This window comes from Nannospalax galili, unplaced genomic scaffold (assembly GCF_000622305.1).
Source record: "Nannospalax galili isolate Female #2095 unplaced genomic scaffold, S.galili_v1.0 scaffold682, whole genome shotgun sequence".
Lineage (NCBI taxonomy): Eukaryota > Metazoa > Chordata > Mammalia > Rodentia > Spalacidae > Nannospalax > Nannospalax galili.
In genome coordinates, this window is record NW_008348076.1 from 1,188,039 (window position 1) to 1,199,775 (window position 11,737).

Below are 11,737 nucleotides of genomic sequence, written 5' to 3' on the forward strand. Positions count from 1 at the left end.
ATGCTGGGGATTGAACCCAGGTCCTCTGCAAGAGCAGCCAGATGGCTCTTAACTGCTGAGCCATCTCTCCAGCTCCATATTTATTATTTTTATGTGTATGAGTATCTTGCCTGCATGTATGTATGTAAGTGCACTTGTGTGTTGCAATTCCCTTGGAGGTCAGAAGAGGGCATCAGATTCCCCTGGAACTGGCATTATGAACAGTTGTTATCCACCTTGTGGGTGCTGGTAACCAAACCTGGGTCTTCTGCAAGAGCAGCCAGTGCTCTTAACTGCTGAGCCAACTCTCCAGCCTAAAAGGAAAATATTTTTAAACAAAGCCTTTAAGCAGAGAGAAAATGTCCATCTTTAAAAAATTAGTATATTTATTGTGTGTGTGTGCATGCGTGTGCATGTATGTGTGTGTGCATAGGTCAGAGGACCGCTTGTGGGAGTTGGTTCTTTCCTTCCACCATGTAGGTTCCAGGGACCAAATTCAAATGGTCAGAGTTGGCGGCAAGTGTCCTTACTTATTAAGCCATCTCACTGACCCATCTTTAATAACAGGGAACATGTACAGGTATGTATGATGTAAGGATGTTACAGTCTTTATAAACAGAAGTGCAGTAAGTAGCTGTAGATAGAAAAGAGCTTTCCTTTCTGGCAGGCTTCTTGTAGATGCCATTTTTGCTGCTTTTGAATAAAGTGAATATTTATACTTAGATAAGGGGAGCCTTATAGAATATTCAAGTTAATAATAGAGGTAGGGTCAGAAAAATGTAGAGACCATTCAAAGAATAGTGAATAGGGCTGGGGAAATGGCTTAGCGGGTAAAAGTGCTTGTTGCATGAATGTAGGGACCTGTGTTTGAATCTCCAGTACCCATGTAAAAGCTGGGTATATAGTATAAACATTCACAATACCAGTACTCATGTAAGAAGATGGGAGACAGAGCCTGGAGAATCTGTGGGAGCTCGGGACCAGCTAGCCTGGCATACACAGTGGAAAGACAACAAAGAGACCCCATCTCAAATGAGGAGGAAGGTGAGACCAACTGATGTCCTCCTGCATTCACACAAATGAATGTGCTCTTGTGCACACATTATATACACAATAAAAATGGTGGGGTCCAATTTGATCATAATATGGGACCTCCCGGTAAGGAATATTTGTGGATCACCCAAGAAAAAATGAAAATTGAAGCACTTAGCCTTTCTTAAAAATTTTGATACAGGGTCTCACTATGTAGCTCTGGCTAGCCTGGAACTCCCTATGTAGACCAAGTTGGCCTCTAACACAGAGACTCACCTGCCTCTGCCTCCCAGTGCTGGGACAGTATACCTGGCAGCACTTACTCCTTTAATCCTATCACTCCTGCTTTTGAGCAGGGTATACTCTTACACATAGATGATTGTAGAGTCCATGTCTTCCATTTATCTATGAAATCATGGTCTGCACAGACATGGAAAAAGAAGAGATAAACCAGAGGAAAGGAAAGAAGGGATATGTAACCCCCAGGGAATACAGTGGGCACATACTAACGGCCTCCTTTTTTGATGTGTTGATCTTGTGTGTGCTAGGCAAGCCTGTACCACTGAGCTAAACCCCCAGCTGACTAGCAGCCTTCTTATTGACAACTGTTGACAACGGTGTTTTATGCACCATTTCAGGATTAAGTGCTTCCTGGGGTTCAGCCTTATCCTTTTTTGATGTGTTGATCTTGTGTGTGCTAGGCAACCCTGTACCACTGAGCTAAACCCCCAGCTGACTAGCAGCCTTCTTATTGACAACTGTTGACAACGGCGTTTTATGCACCATTTCAGGATTAAGTGCTTCCTGGGGTTCAGCCTTATCCTCTAACTTTCACATTGTTCCTGAGTATTATGTACTGTTTTCCTGGTATTTGTACTGAATCCTGTTTTGTTCTTTCTTTTATATTTTTAAATATTTTGTTTACTGTTTTTTATTTTATGAGTATATTGCCTGCACGTAAGTGCACCCATGTATAGTGTCAGTGGAGGTCAGAAGGGGGCATCGGATCTGGAGCTGGATGGTTGGTTGTTGGTTGGTTGGTATGTATGGTTGTTAGTTGCCACGTGGGTGCTGGGAACTGAACCCACATCCTCTGGAAGAGTAGTCAGTGCTCTTAACTGCAATCTCTCCAGCTCTGTTTTCTTTCTTTTTAAGAAAATTACTTATTTTTCGGTAGGGGATTTATCTCAGTGGTAGAGCACTTGCCTAGCAAGCGCAAGGCCCTGGGTTCAGTCCTCAGCTCCGGGGGAAAAAAAATTACTTATTTTTCAAATTTCATTTATTTATTGTTTTTGAGATAAGGTCTCACTATGTAGACCAGGCTGGCCTTTAACTCTCAAGAGATCTGCCTGCCTTGCCTCCCAAGTGCTCAGATCAAAGGCATGTGCTGCCATGTCTGGCTCCTATTTATTATTCTTTATTTTATATGGATGTTTTGCCTACGTGTATGTAACCACATACGTGCAGTGTCTGCAGCGGGCAGAAGAGGGTGTTGGATCCCTTGTAAATGGAGTTATGAATGGTTGTTAGCTGCCATGTGGGTGCTGGGAAGCAAACCCAGGTCTTCTGCAAGAGCAGCCAGTGCTCTTAACTGCTGAACCATCTCTCAGCCCCCTGAATCTTGTTCTGCATGTAGAATGGAATTCTACCTACTTGGTTGGGACATGAGCACACCTTAGCTTTGCCTGATAATTACAAAAGGGTGGATAGTTCATCTGCTTCTAGATAGGTGAAACAGACCATTCTGGAACTGGAATTGTCATTCACATTAGTTTATATTTATATTTTGTATTGTATGTGTGTGTAGCACACATGTGCTATGGTGATGTGTGGCGGTCAGAGGATAACTTGCAGGAGTCAGTTCTCTCCTTCCACCATGTGGGTTGCAGGGATTGAACTCAGGTTGTCAGGCTTAGTGGCAAGCACCAATGAGTTATTTTACTGGCCTCATCACTCTAGTATTTATTTTTGAGTAGCTCCTGAGTTGTGAAATTAATAAAGTAGGCACGGGATTAAGTAAGCACTGTTGTGTTTGCTAGCAAGAGGCATTGTATAAATATACTATTCTTTAAAAAAATATATTATTGCTGGGCGTGGTGGCTCGCTCCTTTAATCCCAGCACTCGGGAGGCAGAGGCAGGCGGATCTTTGTGAGTTCAAGGCCAGCCTGGTTTACATAGTGAGTTCCAGGACAGCTGGTGCTACAGGGAGACCCTGTTTCAAAAAGACTACAAAATTAAATAAAAAAATAAAAGCCTTAACCTTGGGCCGGGCATGGTGGCACACACCTTTAATCCCAGCACTTGGGCGGCAGAGGCAGGCGGATCTCTGTGAGTTCAAGGGGAGGTCAGAAGAGGGCATCGGATCCCCTGGAACTGGAGTTACAGACAATTGTTAGCTGCTATGTGGGTGCTGGGAACTGAACTCAGGTCCTCTACAAGAGCAGCTAGTGCTCTTAACCACTGACCCATCTCTCCAGCCCTAAATACACTATTTTTGTTGTGTAGCTGAGACATCAAATTCTTGATCTTCTTGGCTTGCCCTTCTGGGTGTTAAGATTACTACTGTGTGCTATCATGCCTGGCATACAGTGTCCAAATTTTCTCTGTTTTTCTTTGCTCACGTTTGTAATTTGGTTTGAGTTTTCATAACCTTTATTACTTGTTACTGCTTTTAAACTTGTGGATATGCTGTCTAGGGAAAGAACTGAGAGTTTATCCCTTTTTGCTTAGAGTTCTTTATTCACTAGTTCCTTCTGTTGGTGATGATGTTATATTTTCTTGCCAGGTGTGATGACATGTGCTTTTAATCCCTGCCGAGGCAGGCGGATCTCTGTGAGATCAAGGCCAGCCTGGTCTCCATAGGGATGGCAGGCCAACTAGGGCTACACCTAGTCTCAAAAAGACAAAAATAAATAAATAAATAAATAAATAAATATATAAATAAATAAATAAATAATAACAAAAATGCTATTGAGTTTTGTCTATCACTAATTGATATTTTCTTGTACTGTTATATTAACAAAAAGTTCATTTTTATTTTCTTTTATAATTTGAATAAAAACATGTTTAGATTGTATTTTAGAAGTCTAGAAACATGTGCAACAGTTTGACTGACATTTCTTTTTCTTATTTTAAAAAGTATTTATTATTTTTATGTGTATGCGTGTATTGCCTGCATGTAGGTGGTAAGTGCACCAGTGTCCTGCAATGCCCGTGGAGGACAGAGAGGCTGTCGGATCCCCTGGAACCACAGTTACAGACAATTGTTACCTGCCATGTGGGTGCTGGGATTCAAACCCAGGTCTTCTGCAAGAACAACCAGTGTTCTTAACTGCTAAGCCATCTCCTCAGCCCCATTAACTGGCATTTCTATTCCACCCCAGTCCCTACAGTCTGCCTATAGTCCTTTTATTTGCTTTTTAAAAAGTTTATTTAAGCTGGGTGTGGTGGCGCACGCCTTTAATCCCAGCACTTGGGAGGCATAGGCAGGTGGATTCTGTGAGTTCAAGGCCAGCTTGATCTACACCGTGAGTTCCAGGCCAGCTGGGGCTACAGGGAAACCCTGTCTCAAAAAGACCAAAAGAACAAAACCCCCCAAAAGTTTAAGAAAAGAAATTTGAGATGAGCAGTTTCACTGTGTTCCCTAGGCTGGCCTTGAATTTGTGATCCTCTTGCCTCAGCCTCCCAGGAAGCTGGGATTGCATGCAGCACCACTCCCTGCCCAGCAGTCCTTTTGGAATGTACATTATGCCTCTACTCTCCTGCTCTCAACCATTCATGTTCATTCAATCATATGGCTCCACATCAGACTCGGAAGACCCAATCCTCACTGTAAGTCCACAAGTCTTTATGTGAGTGCCATTGTTACTTTTCTGTTGCTGTGACAAAAAAACATGACCAAAGGAAATTTATGGAAGGAAGAGTTTATTTTGGCTTATCCAGAGGAGCCCACGATGGTGGAGGTGCAGCAGCGCTGGCAGATGTGAAGGCAGGAGCTGGAAGCAGACAGAGCAGAGAGTGAACTGGAAGTGAGGGGAGGCCATGAACTCTCAAAGCCCACCCTAGTGACATGCTTCCTCCAGTAAGGCTGCATCTCCTAAAAGTTTGGTGACCTCCACAAACCATGCCACCAGCTGGGGACCATGTGTTCAAATGCTTGAGCCTATGGGGCCATTTCTCATTCAAAGCACCACAGTGATCTTATCCCATTTCTCCCATCTCATTTCTCAGTTCTAGCATGCCAGGCCTTTTATTTTTATTTATACATATTAAGTGCTGTTTGAACTTCTTCCTTCGAGGCTTTTGCAGCTGTTCTTCATGTGTTTGCATTTTTTTTCTTTTTTTTTTTGACAGGGTCTCCTTACTCCCAGCCTGCCTAGAACTCACTATGAGGATCCACCTGTCGCTGCTTCCTGATGGCTGGGATTAAAGGCATGCGCCACCATATTTTTTTCATATGGATTGGTTATTTGCTTCATTCATTCTCTACCTAAAAGTCATTTCTTGCAAGTTTCCCCACCTACCTAAAGAGCTTTATTCTTTACCCTTTACCCTTGTTCCCTGCTATACATTTTCTTCATAATTAGTACTACCTGAGTTTTTACTACATACTTTCTAGCTTGTAGATTTGCAGACTTCATTGGAATGTAAGCATTAAGAGGGTAGGACTTTATCCCTAATTCCTAATATTTCTGGTATGTGTAAAAAGTCATAGAACATTTGAATGAATGGATAGTGCCATAATGTGCCAGCTGCATTAAAGAGGTAAGCATAGACAGGCGCAGTGGCACATGCCTGTAGTCCTGGCTATTTGGGAGACTGAGACAGGAGAATCTCATGAGCTCAAGAGTTTAGAGCAAGCCTCAACAATGTGAAAGGAAAACACACACCATTTCTGTGTGGGAGAGTAGAAAATATAGTACTTTAAATCAGGGCCAGCAGTTTATGGCTTGTAGGACTTATCTGGCCTGGCACCCCCATCCTGTTCCTTGGCCCAGCTCTATTCCTATCCTGTTGTTTTTATTGCTTTGTTTTGTAGTCCTCAGGGCTATGAACCCAGGGCCTTGGACACGCTAAAGTGCTTGCCACTTTCCCCACTGTGCTCATTTTTTAACTCTTCATTGTCACATGGTTTCATACTCATTTGCCTCTCATCTGTAGCAGCTGTAGCCAAATAGTAACAGAAGTTGTGACATATTTGTCACGCAAAGCCTAAAGTACTTACCATCTGAACATTTATGTAAAAATTGCTAACCTTTACGCTACACATCTGTTTTTAGCCTTACAATGCTAATATTTAGAAATATGTGTGAATTATGTTTACAAGTTGGCAATGTGGTCCAGGTCTAAAATTTTCACTAACTTGTTCTAAAACTTATGAGATCTATGATGAAAAGAATGGCCATTACGAGCATTTGCTGCTCTTGTTGAGGACTCAAGTTTGGTTCCTAGCACCTACATCAGTGGCTCACAACTGCCTATAACGTCAGCTGTAGGGGAGCCAATGCCCTTTTCTTGCTTTCTTGGGCATGTATGCGCATGTGCACACACATGTAAAGTTAAAATAAATCTTTAAAAAAAAAAAGAGGGAAAAATGACCATTAAGCCTGATGTGTGGTGCATGCCTAGAATCTCAATACTTGAGAGGCAGAGGCAGGTGGATCTCTGAGTTGCACACCAGGGCTACATAGTGAAACCCTGTGTAAGAAAACAAATGACCATGAATGTTTCTGTATTCCTATGTGTTCTAAGTAAAACATAGATATAATTTATATTTGAAAATTTTGTTCATATTCGAAGGATATGTTTTATGTTAATACATTAGTAACTATAATAAAACAACAAAATTTAATGCAATCCTGATTACTGTGTGAAACTGTCAACATATGATAGTTAAACTCTATGGAAAAAATATCAATAACATGATATTAAGACTTATAATACTGAGCTGGACCTGGTTGTGCACACCTTTAATCCCAGCATTGGAGAGGAGGCAGAGGTGTATCTCTGTGAGTTCAAGGCCAACCTAGTGTATATGGTAAATTCCAGGCCTTCTGTGGCTACAGGGAGACCCTGTCTCTAAAAGACCCCCCCACCCCCCACAAAAAAAAGGGGTGGAGAGATGGCTCAGAGGTTAAGAGCACTGCTCTTGCATAGGACCTGGGTTCGGTTCCCAGCACCCACATGGAGGCTAATAACCATCTCTAACTCCAGTTCCAGGGGATCTGATGCCCTGTTCTGACCTACTTGGGCATTGAATGACACAGGTGCACTTCCATACATGCAGGCAGTACACTCATAACACATAACATAAAAAAGTAAAAAGAATTATAATAGTAAAAGACTGTAAGATATCAAATACCTGGTTCTGTCCCTGTTAAAGCCATGCAATTTGAACTCTGGTTGAGAAGTAGATTGAGTCATGAAGTCTTTCTTTTGTAGTCAGTTTTTTAAATAATATATTTATATCTTGGAGTATCTGAAGGATGCTGGTTTAGGTTTTTGTTTGTAATGGAGTTTTGTTGTTGCCAAGGCTGGTCTTGAATTCTTGGGCCCAAGTGAGGCAGTCTCAGCCTGGCTCAGGCTCTGTGGCCCTGGCTCCAGGGGCCTGGACTGTGGTTCCTTTCTCTTGCTCTACTTGAATCCTGTCTCCCATGACTTTTGGCCACTTGTTTGTGAGAGTTCTTACACCTGTGAGTACTGTTACTCTTCCTCTCAGATTCCCTGTTCCTCTTGTAGGGGGAGTGTGGACCAGTACGGCGCCTTCTTGACTTGTAGTAAGCCTCATGGGGGCCCATCTTCTCCCTCTTCTCTGAGTTATTACCAAAGGAGATGCCAGTCCCAGCTGGAGACAGGTAGATGTCTCTGTTAGCATCCCTAAATTCATTGTTGGGGTTTCTGAACACATGAAGAAAGTTGCAGTGCTTTCCTCTGGGGCACTGCTGCATCTCAAACAAACCACAGATTGCAGTTTTCCACTGGGTCACTGGACAGAATTCGCATTGGAGCTGTCGTCCCGCGTACCACCTTCCGTTAAAGAGAGAAAGGGCGGCTTGGCATTCTTCTTCCGACTGGTACTGAACATACACATTGCCCCTCAGATGAAGTTCCAAGTTGCAGCTGACCTTGAACTGGACCACTTTACCCACGTTCTTGAACTCGGGCAGCACGTCGTGGTAGAAGTCCAGGAACTGCTGGTAGGTCTCCTCCTCGGTGTACTCCAGGCTGGCGTCGGAGTCGTAGTCATCCCTTCTGCACTGCTCCATCCCGAACGTGGTGAACATGCTCTTCACAAGAAGGGTGGGGCTCGTCGTGGGAAAGTTGTGTTTCCGGGAGCACCTGTGACCAAATCTGCACGCGCCCGTTTTACTGTAGAACGGACACGGGGCTCGGTGCTTCTCCATCCCCACATCCGAGGGTGGCTCTGGGTTCTGCCAGGCGCCCGCCTGGTCCAGCATCTTCTGCACGGCGTCTTCTTTCTCTCTCAGCCTCTGCTCCTCCTCCTCTTTCTCTTTTCTCTGCTGCTCTTCCCATTCGTCCTTTATCTGCCGCTCTTGCTCTTCCTTCTGTCTCCTCGCCGCCTCTTCCCTTTTCTTCTGGATCCTGAATTCTTCCTGTGCCTTCTCCTCTCTCAGCAACCACTCGTAATGCAGTTTTCGCCGCTCTGCCTCCCGTAGCCTTTCTGCAAACTGTTCTTCCGTGGGAGCGTCGTTGTCCTGCGGGGCCTCCGAGTCTCTCAGCCGGGCCACCTCTTGCCGGAGCCTCCTCCTCTTCTCCTTCTTCAGCGCCGCCCTGTGCTTTCTGTGGCCCAGTTTCCCGGGGACCGTGGCCTCCTGTGCTGCCATCTTGCCGCGTGCTCCGACCTCCCAGCTCTCGTGAGGCTTTTTCCAGTACCCGAGGTCCTCGTGCGAGCCCTGTGCTGTTGAGCTGCCCTGTTCAGCAACAGCGGGCAAGGCTGGTGCTACGGGGCTCAGCTGGTTAGGAAAAAGATCAGAGATGTTAGTGCGTGCGTGTACATGGGTGTGTGTGTGTGTGTGCCTGTGCATGGTGTGTGCGTGTGTACATGGTATGTGCATGTGTATATCGTGTATGGGTGTGTCTGGGTTCGTGCATGTGTGTACATGTTGTGTGTGGGTTCGTGCATGTGTGTACAGGTGTGTGCATGTGTGTACATGGCGTGTGGGGGTGCACACATGTGTGTACACAGGTACGTGTGTAGACAATCTTTGGGAGGCTGCTCCCCTTCCACCCTGGGTTCTGGGAATCCCATTCCGGTCATCCGGCTTGCCCCGCTTAGTGCTTTTACCCAGTGGTCCCCCCTCCCCCAGGGAGGGTCAGTGATCCTCATGTCCCCACCAGGTCAGATCACAAGCCTGTGGCCCCCACAAACCCTGCCTTCCCACAAGCCCTTGAGCCTTGCCTATAACGCGCCGTTGGCACCTGGTGGCTGGCAACCGCGGCAGTAGCTGCTGCACCTGCGCACACTAGGGCACTCCTTACCGGAACTCTAACCACCTCTCCTGCCCCTATTCGCCTGCGCCTCCATGCTGGACTTTCTACCTTTTAAAAATATATTTATTCATTTGTCATTTATGTGTATGAGTGTTTTGCCTGCTTGTGCGTTAGTGCACCTGTGTCATGCAATGCCCGAAAAGACCAGAAGAGGGAGTTGGATTCCGTGGAACTGGAGTTAGGACGGTTTTTTTTTTAGCCACCATATGGGTGCTGGAAACCAAACGCGGTTCTCTACCAAACTGAGCCGTCCCCCCAGCCCCCAGTACCACAATCTTTTTTAAAAAAGATTTTTAAAATTTATTTTATGCGTATGTGTTTCACTTGCATGTTTGTAAGTATGCATCCGTGAAGGCGGGAAGAAGGCATCGAATTGCCTGGAACTAGAATTACAGATGGTCGTTAGCCACCATGTGGGTGCTGGGAATCGAACCCAGGTCCTGTTCAAGAGCAGCAAGTGTTAATTGCCGAGACATCTCCCCAGCCCCGTCCAGGACCTCATTCTTGTAAAAAATTCTGAATATTTCTACGTTTTAAAATTCATTTTAATGATAAAAAATTCTGAATAAAAAATAAACATTGAGTCCGGGCGTGGTAGCGCATGCCTTTAATCTCAGCACTCGGGAGGCAGAGGCAGGCGGATGTCTGTTCAAGGCCAGCCTGGTCTACATAATGCGTTCCAGGACAGCTGGGGCTACAGGGAGACCCTTTATCAAAAAGACCGAAAAAAAAAAAATTGAATGTATTTTGCTCTTTACAAAAGGTTTTGTTTTGCATTTATAAAGTAGAGAGACTTTACTAAGTTTTTAAAAATTGCTTATTTATGTATTTTGGATAGCGTAAGACATTAATTGGCATATACATATATATACAAATATGTGGGTTTAGCCGGTTGTGGTGGCCACATGCCTTTAGTCCCAGCGCACACAGGAGGCAGAGGCAGGCGAATTTCTCTGAGTTCAAGGCCAGCTGGGGCTACAGGGAGACCCTGTCTCAAAAAGACCAAAAAAAAAAAAAAACCAAAAAAAAATTGACTTTGTATTTTCAAAAAACAAAACACAAAACAACCCCCCCCCCCCAATATGTGGGTTTACTTATTTTTATTTGAGTCAGGGTCTCACCCTTTTGCCAAGAGCTCACTGTGGCCTGGAACTCACTATGTAGCTTAGGTTTCCTGGAACTTGCAGTGATTCTTCTGCATCTGCCTCCTTAATGCTGGTAAATACTTGGTTTTTATTAAAGGATTTGGGGAACATAAATAAAAGAGGTCGTACTTTAAATTTTAGCTGTAGTTCTGTTTTTCTACTGCAGGTGGCAGTAAAACATTGGCTTGCTAATGACACTGGTAAAATATGCTAGAATCCACAAATAATGTTTAAATGTTTTCTTTTTCTGGAATGTTCTAGTTGGAAAAATGCTTAAAAGCTGGCCACTTAAGAATTTCTTATAAAAAAAAATTGACTTTGTATTTTGAAGTTAGAAATACCATTTTCTAGTGGTCAGAGGATAACTTGCAGGGAGTCAAATTCACTCCTGACACCTTGTAACAGGTTCTGGGGATTAAACTCAAGTTGTCAGACTTGGTGGCAAGTGCCTTTACCAGCTGAACCATCTCACAAGCCCTACAGAGTGTTTTAAATAGATTCAAGTGACTTGCAGTGAGGGGACTTAAGGTGGTTTTTTTTTTTTTTTTTTTTTTCTCTATATTTTAGGGCAAAACCTAATTATTCTTTTTTTCTTTTTAAGCTTTTTTCATACTTAAAAAATTAATTTTGTCAGGTGTGATGGTGCACATCTTTAATCCCAACGCTTGGGAGGCAGAGGCAGGCAGAGCTCTGTGAGTTTGAGCGAATGTGTACATAGTGAGTGTATACATACTCAGTTCTAGGCCATCTGGGACTATAGGGAGACCATATCTCAAAAATACAAAGAAAAACCCAAATTAATTTGTTAGGTTAGTATAGAAAGAGTTCTCCTTTTCTTAAAACAACTATTCTGGGCCTGGAAGCTTGATTCAGGTTTAAGAGTTCCTGGGTAAGGAGATTGATTTTAAAGGAAATGAACATCTTTGATGTATGTATTAAATATTTACTAAGCTCTAGGTGTTATACCTGTCCTGTACATAAAGTGAATGTTAGAGTCCCTTGTCTTAGAAGTTCTTACAAAATAAATGCCATAGGAAAAGTCTAAATAATGTGCTCTGGCGGACTGGAT

The 11,737-nt window shown here is 43.8% G+C and overlaps 2 protein-coding genes across 3 annotated transcripts in view; one reads left to right on the top strand and one right to left on the bottom strand.

Moving 5' to 3' along the window:
* Commd1 (copper metabolism domain containing 1) overlaps positions 1-11,737 on the top strand; it is a 137,489-nt gene that overhangs the window by 4,357 nt on the left and 121,395 nt on the right. The gene's annotated exons all lie outside the window — the stretch shown is intronic.
* On the bottom strand, positions 7,415-8,945 carry LOC103743253 (U2 small nuclear ribonucleoprotein auxiliary factor 35 kDa subunit-related protein 1-like). The gene has a single exon (XM_008844490.3). It carries the CDS (start codon positions 8,854-8,856, stop codon positions 7,591-7,593), a length of 1,266 nt encoding a protein of 421 aa, XP_008842712.1. The 5' UTR covers positions 8,857-8,945; the 3' UTR covers positions 7,415-7,590.